General features: G+C 43.5%; 1 protein-coding gene across 8 annotated transcripts in view; it reads left to right on the forward strand.

Annotated features, from left to right (window-relative positions):
* The window catches only part of Epac (Exchange protein directly activated by cAMP), a 415,242-nt gene extending 401,986 nt beyond the window's left edge, over window positions 1-13,256 (forward strand). For all 8 annotated transcript variants that reach the window (XM_065440668.2, XM_070532230.1, XM_065440669.2 and 5 more), the window contains 8 exons: window positions 1,917-2,063; window positions 3,390-3,487; window positions 4,411-4,536; window positions 7,015-7,193; window positions 8,865-9,159; window positions 10,278-10,332; window positions 10,609-10,663; window positions 11,676-13,256. In XM_065440668.2, the coding sequence (XP_065296740.1) occupies window positions 1,917-2,063; window positions 3,390-3,487; window positions 4,411-4,536; window positions 7,015-7,193; window positions 8,865-9,159; window positions 10,278-10,332; window positions 10,609-10,663; window positions 11,676-11,748 (1,028 nt within the window). In that variant the 3' untranslated portion in view covers window positions 11,749-13,256. The remainder of the gene's footprint in view (window positions 1-1,916; window positions 2,064-3,389; window positions 3,488-4,410; window positions 4,537-7,014; window positions 7,194-8,864; window positions 9,160-10,277; window positions 10,333-10,608; window positions 10,664-11,675) is intronic.
* Window positions 13,257-13,722: the final 466 nt, after the last annotated feature.

Below are 13,722 nucleotides of genomic sequence, written 5' to 3' on the forward strand. Positions count from 1 at the left end.
GTCGACGACGCGGCGACACCCACTCGGCGTGAAAAAACAAAAAACAAATAAAAGCGCTTTTGTAAAACCTGCCGCAACAACCCAATGAGGCTCTGAGTCCGAACTACACGTACGCTTGCCGGCGCGTGAAAAACTCGCACCCGCGCGCCTACGCGTGGTGGGGGCGGTTCGGGAGAGACGGGACACGTCGAAGCGCGCCGCGGGCACAGACATATATCCTCCAGACAAATATCGGTGCTCGGGCTGCCTCACAAAAAATGCGAAGCGAATGTCTACCACGGCGAAAATAGCGAGCCAAGTGGGCGCGCCTCTTGCTATAGGTTCCGACCGCCATTCCTAGCGGGGCGCGGCAAACGCAATACGCGCGGGCGTGAGTTTTTTCACGCGCTGGCAAGCACGTACGCGCAGTTTGGCCTTTAGTCTTCTTTTTTTCCCCTGAGATTTCAATAATGACGTTTGAACGTTCGAAAACTTTAATGCAAAATCTGTCTCATAGATAATAACGACGAGTATGAAAGCCTTAAAGGAGGCTCTGAGTTACATCTGTTATCTTTTTTTCTGCGTTTTCTTTTGGACACCTTTAGAAGCTCATGGTTTTATATTTTTCTTTCATTGGATTGCAGCTGCCGCTGTATAGCTCTGGCTCAGCTGCCGAAAAAAAAAATTAAAGAATCATGTGCTCGGGCACCAGCGCCATATATGTTTTGCTGAAAAATGAGGATAGAGGTGTGCAATGGAGAGTTTGAAATTGGAGATCGGCACTCTGATAGAAGGATTTCCCTACTTGAACTTTAGCACTTTACGAACTTTAAGCCGGTTGATTATTGATTCCAGGAGTGGGGGCCGCCAAGATTAAAGGGGTCGCGGAGGTTAGGTGTTCGAAAAGCAAAGCGATGAACCGAGTGACCGGGACCAAGTCTGCGCATAGACTCATTCGCGGAAATGCATGGGTGCTGTAGAACACTTTAGTGTTATAGCCAGCGAAGTTTGCCGGTGCTTGTCGCAGAATCTTGAACGAAATTTCTCGCTGAACCATTTGCGTTTCAGTGCGCCCCCCCCCCCCCCCCCGTCTTTGGCGGAGCAGTCTCAACTCGTCAACCCATAGCCCTTCATAGCGTGTCGCATGTACATTGTTTTTCTTTTTTTCAGGCGACTGTTTTTCAGCGGATTACTATTGCTATGAATTTATTGCTTGGCGCCAGCCACGCTGACATTGTCCAAAATTTCTTGAATATTGCGCTGTTGTACCGCGATATAGCGAAATCATCTTGTCCAACGAGACAGCGTACGAGCGATACGCAAATAATGTTGAACATTCTCAAATGTATGTGAGCACTAGGGATTACTCTAGAATTCATGGTGACACTTTTCCAATAGCGGGCGGACCTCATACTTGGGATTCGACAAAAAAAAAGAAAAACGTTTTTTTACGTGCGGCAACCGCGATCTGATTATGAGGTACGGCGTAGTGTCAGACTCCGGAAATTTTGACCACCTGTGGTTCTTTAACGCGCACCTAAATGTAAGTACACGGTTGTTTTTGCCCCCGTCGAAATGCGGCCGCCGTGGCCGCGATTCTATTCCGCGACCTCGTGCTTAGCAGCACACCATAGCTGCTAAGCAACCACGGCGGGTGGGGTTCGACAACCAAACGACTGAGCTTTGTAAGTGTTGCTCGCCTTTCTGGGCTCAAGTTCAGCCAATAAAAAGTGAACTTATTAACTGGCACATCTGGCGGCGTTTGATTGTGCATTGTCCACTTCAACGCGATAAGTCTCTAACTCGAAATTAGAGAGTACCTTTATATTGTTTCTGTGTCGTCTGATCCTAGATTATGAACGCTGCAAAAGCGGCGAAATGCCGCACACGCCGTATGCAAGTCCTTCAAGCCCACTTTGTTCTCTTCGTTCTTGCAGTAATCTTCAGGGTATACTGTGCCGACCACACGTACACCACACTGAAGACTGCGGTGAGCGCCACGGCGGAATTCATCAAGAGGAATGCTGCCGAAAAGTTGAGCCTCAAGGATGACTTGGTGCTTGTCGAAGTGAAATCTTCGGGAGGTGCGTCTCTTGAGTCCGGTTTTGCAGACAATGTATGATATTAAATTGCGTATTGAGGTTGGGGGAAAAGCTAGTGCGAATGACGCTGGTGCGGTTTCTTTTGATGGTGTGATAACAGGAAGCAGTGCTGATGACTATGCTGGCTACCAGAATAAACTATACATAACTCTGTTTAAAAGGGACTCTAACGTATAGGAAATAAGTGTTTCTTTCATGTAACATTTTCTATCAGCGAGAAGCAAGAACTTTGATATTAAACATTATTTATATTTGAGCTTTCATGCTGAGAGAAATAAATAAAACAGGAAAGCCTGCAAGGGTAATTAAATGGTTTGCTATCCTGCACAGGAAAGAGGGGATCGGGGTTTGAAGAAAGAAGAGAGAAAAAGCAAAAGCAGAGAGTTCACGCGAGCCGTAGCAGACTCAGGGTGTCAATGAGCGTCTTCTTAGGTCGGTTGATTTCGAGACTTGTTTAAAGCGAATGTTATGAATAAAATTGCCAGGCGAGAAAGCATTTCATTATGCTGTGTTTTGATATTCATAGCTTGCTTTAAGCAAGGCATGAACGTGCTTCTGCGAATTTCGCGCAACCATCCTGTTCAATGGAACAGTGCCAAATTCAACTGAACACTGCAAAGCAACTGTGTTCCTAGCGGGTTCCTCGCAATTCGCTGTTAATATTGCAGTGGGCTATGAGTAACAATTGTACGGGCCACGGATCTTTGCATCTTCTTGGCGCCTTCGATTACCGATTGCTCCTTTGATTGCCGTTGTTTTTGTTAATCTCATTTCAAGAAGTCCTTCATCGAGTGTCTAATGGCATAGCATTAAAGTGTCCAACGATTTGTGAGTTCGACCTGACCATTTCTCCTTTGATTGGCGTTCTCGTAGTCGCCCTATCTGAAGGGAACCCCGCACTGTGTACTTAAAGGCAAAGAATGAACGTGTTGAATGATTCCCGAATTGAATCTGGCATAAGTAACTGATCTTTGCCTAACTCGGCGATGACAGCACGGAACGTATTGGGAATTCCTCTCAATATATTCTCAATCCTACCTCACCCTTGGACATTTGTGAGATGATATTTGTGGGAGCGCATGTTTCTTGTTATTAAAACGAGCGCACACTTGAAGACAGTGTACTTGCGCAGCGCTCTGTTATATAGCCGTTGTATCGGTGGCCTATCTTTATATTATTGCTTATTTTACGAAAGTAGTACAAGTCCTAAGGTGTCCGATCTAAAGACCAATAATATGTTAGAACAATGTGAAATTGTTTGACAGAGGAAGAACCAAAGGTTGAGTTACGCTCTACATTTCGTTCCAGAACGTATCGCATTCAAGGACTCTGAGGTGAGCGTACCCACCGGTCTGAGTATCAATGGAAGGGTCTTCATTTCGCCGGCAGATCACCTGGACGCCCTCGTGAGTTGTGCCACAATTGTTTACTTCCGCGAAATGTTCCGAATCGCGTATGCGATGTAAACAGACAGTGGTCGTACCAAATGGCATAAGCATCACGTGGGTTACTGTGCCCATCGATAAACTTAATCAGCGACGCGCCCGTAAAAAAGGAAAAGACCGTTCCCGCAATCGAACCGGCCAAACTCATGTTCGCTTGACCGCGAATTTACATCTGTGATAGCCGAAACCGCTCGAATAGCAGTCTCGCGGGCGTTTCTCGTTGCTGAAAGTTTCTTGGACTTTCGCTAGGTTGTGATTGGGCTTTAAATAAAGCAATTTCTGTAGTTTCGACAAAATTAAAGTGAATTATGTTATCAGGTTTACCGTCCCAGAGCAACACACAGTCTACAAGAGACACCGCTGCGTCCGAGGTCTAATTTCAACCGCTCACGGTTTGTTAACATGCACCCAAAGCGCGGCACATGAGCGGGTTTTTTTTCGCATTTCGCTTCTGTAGGTACGCGCCCGCCGGGGCAGGTAATCGAACCAATGACCTCTTGCTGACCTGCGGAGCGTTACGTCTAGTGAGCCACGGCGGCTAGTGGTGTGGAAGTTTATGGTTCTAAGCTAGAAGGTAGTGAGCGCGAGCTCAACAAGGGCTTTATCGACGACCATTTCTTACAAACCTTCTTCGTTCGCCGAATAATTCTAAAGGTTAGTGTTTTGACAGTCGTGAATACGTCCTTCTTCGAATGAGATTGCAAGTGTCTGCGAGGGTCTTGCGAGAGACCTGCGGATGTCTGCGACAGGTCGCACTTACGACGACGTAAAGTAGCCGCTGCCCAGTTTAGGGTTCCCCATTTACAAACGCCAATGTGAGCATTTACGAATTGGAACGTCAAGTTGTGGGCTTACACGTGTATTCTGTGTCGTGCTTCTTCCAGACGCCTCTGAGCGAACAAGAGGGCCCGGTGGAAGGGACAGGTGCACTTCTGGAGACACTCAGCTCGCATGACATCGCCTACCACATGTCCCTCTACGACTGGCATCTGTTCTCCTGCATACACGAGGTACGCGCCATGCGCTAAAATCACCTTACCTGTAACAAATAGGCTTAAAATGATTGCGGTTCGGCTGCCCGCACTATGCCTAACAGGCCTATCAAGCCCTATTTGGCCTTGGTAGGCCTGATCTCTACACTGTTTTATTTTAATTTTCCGCATTGACACTATTATTATTATTATTATTATTATTATTATTATTATTATTATTATTATTATTATTATTATTATTATTATTATTATTATTATTATTATTATTAATATTAACCCCATTAAGAGTGCCTGGATATCTTCATACCTGCCTAAATTTAACATTTAACAGATAATTTTTTTTAACAGCTAAAGCTTCATTCCTTATGTTGGCCCTGTGACGTTTTTGTGCTGCTGATAGAAACACTTGTGATGAAATGGGTGGCTTGTCACCGATTACGAGAAATACCAGAGGGGTATTTTTGGGGTAAAAGTCATCATTACTCCTAAACGAGTTGAAAGAGCAGGCAGCAGGTAAATTTAAATTGTGCCAAAAGCAGCTATATAGACTTCTGAATAACGCAACAAAAGGTTTATTGAGTGAAGATCAATTCAGTAGACTAACGAGGTCATGGTCTACCTCAGTGAAGGAATGTCAACTTTTCTTTCAGCGTTACAGTTATAAACATACTTTGTCTAATGCAATATGGAACTCGTCAGTATATTAGGCAATACACAAAAGATAAAGACCCTTCCTAGACTTTGTTGTTGTTGCACTCTCCCTACTATCAGAAATTCAAAACGCCACATTATAGGCGCTTAGAAATAGCGAAACATAATAGCTTGTATCTGAAATGAGCCGCTTCAGTACAGTGCTTATACGTCACATCAAAATGTATCTTGATGTTTCTTGTTACTCTTCCTCGTGGCTCTATGCACGAAAGAAAAGAAAAAGAAAACGACAAAACAAGGGATCACGATAGTTTTTCTTTTTTACATCTCGCCGCTTTGATCAAGTGTATTACTGTAGAGCACGAAAGCTTGAAGCTATTGTAATTCATATAAGCGAGACAAACCGATAGGAAAGTTGCAGTACATTTGGAACGACAAGCAACAAATTCGGTCCTATTCTAGCGACTGTTTAATCGCATTTACTCTTTATTACCGATTGATGTAAACGGCAGTGAGCTTCAATGTGATTGATAGTGCTCCTAGGGGTAGTGCCCCTACTGCCTCTAGGAACATGTTCAGTCACCAGCTCGCCCAGCTTGCTGTGTTAATTCAGTGATCGATATATTTAATACTGCAACGTGATTTTCTTTTCCGGTATTCCCTGAATACATTTAGAAAGCTCCAGTGACACACAGAACGCCAAGATGAAAGGGCGAACACCTGGTTTTGCGTTCAAGACCGGTAATTTTTCTTGTTACAGCTCGGCAATACAAAACATTCTATGTAGGGGTGGTTCATCGCGAGAATTATACGACAAATAGCAGTGCAAATAGCAATGCGGCGCTACCGTGTTTTCGCCGATGTATGTAGGTGGCGTGGAAGAGGCAGCGAAGAAAATAAAGGCAGGCCACTTGCTTGGGCCTTGTGGCTCCACGTCAACACCCTCCAATCGTGAATCGGCTTGTTGCGCGTCGTCTTTGCGTGGCAGTCAATGCACAGCGTTGCATACAGTTTAACAACGCCGAACGTAGTTGCTCAATGTCCACATGCTGTCGTTCAGCAGTAACGCGAATACAGACGCAACCTATTTTACGTTACACCATGCCGGGGGGCGCTTGAACCGTAGCGTGACGAACGATCAAACACAATTTGTTTTAATAAAAAGTTAGAGCGCTGGAAACACAAAAGACGTAGAGAAAGAAACACATACCACACGCGCTCACTCACAACCGACCTCATCTTTACCTCATCTTGACATGCGCGAAGCGTCCACTTTCTATAAATGTATTTTTCCGTAATAGTTCTGCGGAAACCCGCAAGGTGGAGAGAAGTAATTAATAAAGAGAAAATCAGGCATCCACCCGTTCGTAGCAGTTGCTACAAAGGAAACCCATACGGGTTCCTCGAAAGAAAAGCCTCGAAGTTGAAGAAAAATTCGTCCTGGACCGGGACGTAGCAACTGTAGCAATTCGTAGCAATTGCTACGAACGGGTGGATGTCTGATTTTCTCTTTATTAATGCATTTTACCATACGTGCATTAAGCATTAGTTGTGAGGGAGCGCATGTGATGTGTGTTTCTAGCGCTCTAACGTTTTATCAATATGCGTTATCAACTAGCCCACCTATCCATCCTTTTACAATTTGCTACCTCGCAACTGCTGTTGCAGTAAAGTTACACGATGGACAAGTTAGCAGGTGGAAATGTCATAGGGTTTATTTCTTGTCTCCTGCTTGCGGAAGAAAGGAGAGAGGTACCATTGCAGCTTTGTCTGTGACGCGAAGCAGTCTTCTCCCCATACATCTGATAATTTCGGGTCGTTGTTGTTTTTTCTTCGGTCTCGCAGTACGAGCTCATCTACCAGGTGTTCGGCAGGCATCAGTTCCGGAAAATCATGTCCAACCTAGACGTGTTCCAGAGGAGGTTCAACGAGGTTCAGTTCTGGGTCGTCACCGAGATGTGCCTGGCGAATCCGATCGGACGGCGAGTGCAGCTTCTACGGAAGTTCATCAAGATTGCTTCCCAGTGAGTGCCCGTCCTCGCGTTCGTGCTTGTAGCTTGTCCCTTCAAATCAGAAAGTCTGTGTCCCTATTTGCCTTTTTAGCCAAACTACGGCTGTGAATGCGAAGTCAACATATCCGTTCTCAGCGCTGGATATTTAATTGACCGGCCCGGCCTTATCTGCCGGTGGCACCGCGGCATGGTGCTGCTGTCAGTTGCTGAAGATGGCGGCTGTGCTTCACACGTCCACGGCGTGCGAGCAACGAAGTGTGTCAGTCAGAGCCGCCCGCAAACTCCGGTCATTTCAGTTGGAGTGTCTGGACCACCTACCACACTGTCCGGAGCTGGCCCATAGTAATTTCCACTTTTTCGTTCCGCTGAAGAAGTTCCTGGAAGGAGAGCGATTCACGTGCAACGGTGAATTCAAGCAGTCCGACAGTGGTTTCATAGTCAGCCGGACGAATTCTACCACAGGGGCACGCGATAAGACCAATGTCTGTACCGGTGTGGGAGCTATGTGGAAAGAGAGTGTAAGTCACATAGAATAGTAATTTGTAATTACCTGTATGTATCTTATTTTGGCTAATAAAAAATAGGGACAAAGACTTCCTGATTCGCCCTCGTATAATTGAGTTTGCAAAACTAACTCTTCTTTCACATTCCTAAGAAAAAAAAATCTGGGTAATTGGAAGGGATTGGTCTTAAAACTGAGATCGGCAACGAATGGTATATTCCCTGTCCCCGTGCTTCTAGTTGCCGATAAATTCGCCCTGCCCCTGCGTGCAGTCCGTAGCCTCCTGACTCTGCGTGCAGTCCAGATCACACGGTAGTGTGACCGACCGCCTCGGCAGGTCGTCGGTCCCGGGTTCGAGTTCCAGACCCAGATGAAGTTTTCTGTAACTGCGAAGCTTTCTTTCTGAGAAGCCAGCATGGGCTTTTCATGTAGTTTTGTGCTATAATAGGGAAGATGACAATTTTTTTTTGAGAAAACTTCCTCTTACTTGCTGATATTGACATAATCTGCTTGGCAAAGTCACCGTAGGAATGCGCATGAGGCTGCATTATCGACAACTGGCACCTTAATATAAATACGTTGTTGTTCACCTGAAGAGTTTTCCTGTGCGCACCAATTTTGTATCTCTTAGGAACATTTGTTTTTGATCGCATCACCTTTTGAAAATAATGTTTTATTTGTATTTGCAGGGGCACTCCATGAAAAAGTCGTAACATAAAATCGGGGTGTCGAACATGATGACGACGACATTGTCAGGCTGCAGTGTCGTTTTAATACTACCGATCGAATTACCTTGCCAGTCTCGGCAATCACAAAGCTGTCCTTTGCAAGAACTGTGCATTATTGACCGATGTCTTCATCGCTGTCATCTCTATCGCCACAATGATTGCGCTGCTTTCTTGCGCTCGTTAGTAGTGTGTACTAAAGGCTCACGATAATTTATGAACTGCCAGAACATTAAACGCATTTATTCTACTGAAACATTCTGTTATAACAATTGTTATAGCAAAAGAGATGACGTGAGGAAAATATCGATGGATAACAAATAGTTTGTATGCGAACACAAAAAGAAAAAGAGAACTATAGTGAATCTGGCCACACGCTCTCGGTCCACGTGACCTTCTGCGGGGCGCGCACTTCTCTCGCTGCGCGCTGATGTTCTTGATTTTTCTGATTCGCAGCTGCCGCGAGTACCAGAACTTGAACGCGTTCTTCGCCATCGTCATGGGACTGAGCAACGTGGCCGTGAGCCGGCTGAGCCAGACGTGGGAGCGGCTGCCGGGAAAAGTGAAGCGCACCTTCGCCGAATTCGAAACGCTCATCGACCCGTCACGGAACCACCGGCGTTACCGCGTGGCCGTGTCGAAGGTGCAGCCCCCGCTGGTACCTTTCATGCCCCTCCTGCTGAAGGACATGACCTTCTGCCACGAAGGAAACAAGACCTACATCGACGGTCTTGTCAACTTCGAGAAAATGGTAGGTCGCACCCTCGCTTCGATCGCGACTAATGTCGCGTGAGGCCGGCCGACTGCCACCGAACGAATTATCGAATTCACTTTGGGGTGCAAGCTACCGGTCGCACCATTGTAGAGCGAGCATGCCGAGAGTGGCCGCCGGGGGCGTTGCTATCGCAATTGCACCGTGGCAGTTCTGGAAAATTGTTTTTTGACACACTTTCAGTACATTCACTAAGCTCAAACCACTTTTGCTGCTCCACGCTATTGGGCTGAGATAGCGGGCAACTTGGAAAGAAACGTTTTCCAGGACTTTCTCGTCAAAGTGCTCCAAAATAACACTGCAAAACCTTCAGATGGCTCGGATCCCGTAGTTTCTTTGTTTGTGCGCTCTTCTGTCGCCGGCCTGTGATGTACTCGTTTATCGCCACTATGTGTCACCTGCAAGCACTCCAAGTCGCTACACGTCCTTTATGCACGCTTTTTATGACAGAATATTCGATCACATAATTATTGGGGCGCGAATGGGAAACTTTTCCTTATTTCAAGCTTGAGGTTCATGTACTGAGTGATTTAGCCAATTAGCGAGAAAATTTGTAGTTTCATTTCACAACGTATTACTGCTTTTCACATGAGGTGCTAGAAGAGTGAGAATCAGCTTAGCAGTTTGTGTTTCTGTTTACATATTCAGCTAAAACATTACGACCTGGGAAAAAGAAAGCAAGTCTAGAAGCACAACCGCAAGTGCATTCGAGGTCAATTTTTAGTTCGTGAGAAATATTTTAATGAGCTAGCGACATTACCGTTGCAGAAAATACAGCTTCTTTGAGGATCCTGCTGAGCAGCAATATTGTGCGAGCATCTCTAATGGTTGACTCAACACGAACGCGTGCGTGGGCGTTCATTTTGCCATAATCTAGATGCTATAAAAGTGGCAAACAGTTCCCGTGCTCAGGACTACCAAGCTTGGCAATTTGTAGCTTTTTAGATTATTTCCTCCGAGTGTATAGAAGCTGGCATATAGGATGAGTGGACTTCTCTCCTGAGGGGTCTTGGTCGTATTTAATTTCAAAAACTTGTACTAACTGCTGCTACATATTATTTTTGTGATTGACAAGCAACTGTCATCTCTATTTTCAGCACATGATTGGACAGACACTCCGGTCACTGAGGCACTCAAGAAGCCAAAGATTAAGTGAGTAATTTTGACTGTGCTGTAGAAATGAATACGCTTCTGCATGTGTTACTTTATTAAGTCAACTGAAGATTGAATAACTCAAATCAATTGTGGATCTATAATATGCAAGAAATGAATACATATTTCCAGGTAGTGGTAGCACTTTTATAATGATTTCTTCAGAATGTCTCAAAATTCTATGAACATAACTTTCGTTTATGTGTTATTTCAAGAAAAAAAAGACTTCTCTTGTTGAAGTGGGTTGCTACAAAATAATGTTTCTTTTATTTTAAGATTTGGAACCACCTCCACCAGGAAAAGTTCAGCAAGATGTTCGTGAGTACATAAGGTATGCAAATGCATCCATTATCCACAAATATGTGTCACTAACTTTTTTTAAATATTTCTGTTTATTGACAGTATTTGTGCTTATTTGTGCTTATTGACAGTACCGACTGCTAACCTTTTCTGAAGTGAGATGTCAGTAGAAACGATGTAACATTTTCGAACAGTAAAAGAAAAAAATATATACTGACAGCAGATTGAAAGTTCGCCTCACACAAACAACGAAAATACACAAAAAAGTATGTTTCTGAGACGTTCTTGTTATTGACCCCTGTTGTTGGCTCATTCCAAAGGCAGCACTCTTAAACACACACGCACAAAAACATTGAGGAAACAGTAACAAAAAGGTTAACCGAAACACAAACATGTGCAAATGCTAAAAAATACATCCATAAAAACATAGTTATGACATGATCTGACGAGCTTTAGTACCAGTCATATATTCCTGATTGTTCAAGCAACACTTTTTAAGCAACACTTTTTAACTATTATATACAAATGAAGATGTATAGACTGAAAATACCTTTTATGTTTGGTAGAAACAATATCAAACGGGAGATTTTCTTAGTTAAATATTTCACGTGGAACAATGTAGCATAAATGCAGTACTTAAAAGTGTGCAGATTGTTAAAGCTTCTAATGCTGCAGTGCACCACTTGCTTCTGTTAAGTATGAGAACATAACAGACTAATAATATGTTATAAAAATGCTGTTATGTGATTTAAATTTTTTACTGCCGTTCTTTTCTCAGGCACATGTAGATGTGTAAAAGTGCTAACTAGGTAGTCTGACCTACTTATTTATACTTACTTAGCCTCTGTAATGTATATCTGGACATCGGTTTTTGGATTTAGGCCATAAACGATTCATGATTGTTTATTACAGATAAATACATAAAATATCCCATTTTCTTGTAATAGTATTGCAGTGGGTTGCAAACAAATGCCTATGGTTCGTATGTTATGTGAAAAATACAGAGATGTGTCAGGAGAGCCATGCTTCTTGCTGTTTTTCAGAACACTCAAGGTGATCGACAATCAGAGGAGACTTACACAACTATCACATGCTTTGGAGCCACGGCGGCCATGAAGATGACGCTCCAGTCTTAATTTATTCAGACTTAGCATGCAACGCTAGCCACGATCTATGATACTTCATTGTTCTCAGCTTCCTTTGGAATTCATGGTAACATTGTAGTTTAGGTGTAAATGCGGAAACAAAGCAACTCGTCACATGGTGCATACAGAATTGTGTTATATATACAGATAGGGCTAAGGAAAGCAGTGAAGACCAATCGTCCATTTAGAAGAGCCACTTGCCAGCAAAGGTAGAGCTGAAGGTTAATTGAACAAGGGCGGGAGGAGGAGTGCAGCTGTCACTACAACTGCTGCTGCCACTGCAGCACTACAACTACATACTACAAGCTGTTTTACTCATGGTTGTTGCCTCAAGCCAAGACTCCACTGTTGCAGTGTATCTGTGGTAATTTCCCGATGCTCACTGTTCTCTGCCAGATGTGAGGTGAAATGGCAAAGATAGCAGAAGCATAAGCTTCATCACCGGCCTATGTATTGTTTTTCCCAATGTTAATTTGGAAGCTTTGTCGCACCTGAAGATATTTTGTGCTATAGTGTGCATTCATTACAAAGCTCACTCAAGCTTAGCACCTGTCATTGGACTCTCTTTCAATGAATGAAGTTCTTCACGTATCATTAACGATAATTGAAGATGTTTGTTTCAGGACCCTAGGTATATATAAAGTATTATTCGTGGGACTAATGTTCATAGGACGACGTCTAGCTTGGCTTAATTGTACCTTCAAGGGCAAAACAAATGTGCATCCAGTAAAATGTCTTGAAAGCCAGTATTGTAGTGAACAGTGCAGACACAGCGACCTACCTTTATGAAGGCTGAAAGGACAGTCTTTCGGTAAGGGCTGTGAATTACACTGCACAATTAAAAGGTAATTTTCTAAGGAACATTACATGCTATCAAAAGTTCTGTAAAATTATTGCGAACATTTATGAGCATGAATGAACATAAAGCTAGCAGAAGAATACTCAGTGCAAGAATTTAAAAAAGATATTATCGTGGTCACTGCTTTGGTCCTCTAAGTCAGTGGGCACAGCACTTCTGTTGTCTTTGCCATTTTCATTTGATATTCTCCATCTTCCCTGGCTCTATACCGCACTGCGGCAAGTCTTGAGCTATTGATGGATCCTCCTAGCCCTGTGTAAAGTCCTGACCGGGTAAATGGTCTAGATTTTTGTTTCCCAGAAAACCACATGTTTGTGAACAAAACTCCTGAGCTGGGGTACTTGTACCTGAACTATTTTTGAGAGACCGCTTCGTTCCTGGACAGATTTTTTATGTAGACCTTTACCCAGATTCTACAAGATGTTGTACATACGTTTGTACAGTGTAGAAGAAGAACATATTTTCATTTAGTTTTATTTGTTCTATATGTTCTCATCATTCCTTGTTGTTGCATGCTGTTTATTTATAACATGTATTCACGTACATCGATGCGATCCAGTTTAACACCATTCCAGTTATTTTTAAAGATAAATAGGTCACGTGTCTTAATTTTTATCCACTCCACGCAGGAATCATGCATGCTATTTCTAATGATTTACATTCAGGGTGATGTGCATATTCTGGCTAACAATATGTCAAGTGAACTTTCTCATCCTGTTCCTCTTGTTGAAAAACGGTTTGCTGGTAGAACCTGCCCTCAATATGAAAGCAACGTGAACAAAGTCAGACTGCCTCATTTTGACAAACCCGTTATTCACCCTTGCTAAATGCTTACACTATCCAAAAAGCAGGTTATCTGCCAATATAAAATGCATTACAACCACAACATTCTTTCTGGACTGCCAGTAAATCTTTGTTGGTTGTGTTAAAGTAAGTTAAATAGAAATATACCAGAGATTTTCTAAGCTATTTCAGAAAATTAGAGAAGAGTACTTCAGCGATATACTAATTTTTCACTAGTGCCTCATAGGTGGTGCAAAAATTGCTCATTGTTGAAAAAGCACAGGTGGAAGTTATTAATTGTAG

Source organism: Dermacentor albipictus, chromosome 1 (assembly GCF_038994185.2).
Source record: "Dermacentor albipictus isolate Rhodes 1998 colony chromosome 1, USDA_Dalb.pri_finalv2, whole genome shotgun sequence".
In the NCBI taxonomy this organism is placed as follows: domain Eukaryota; kingdom Metazoa; phylum Arthropoda; class Arachnida; order Ixodida; family Ixodidae; genus Dermacentor; species Dermacentor albipictus.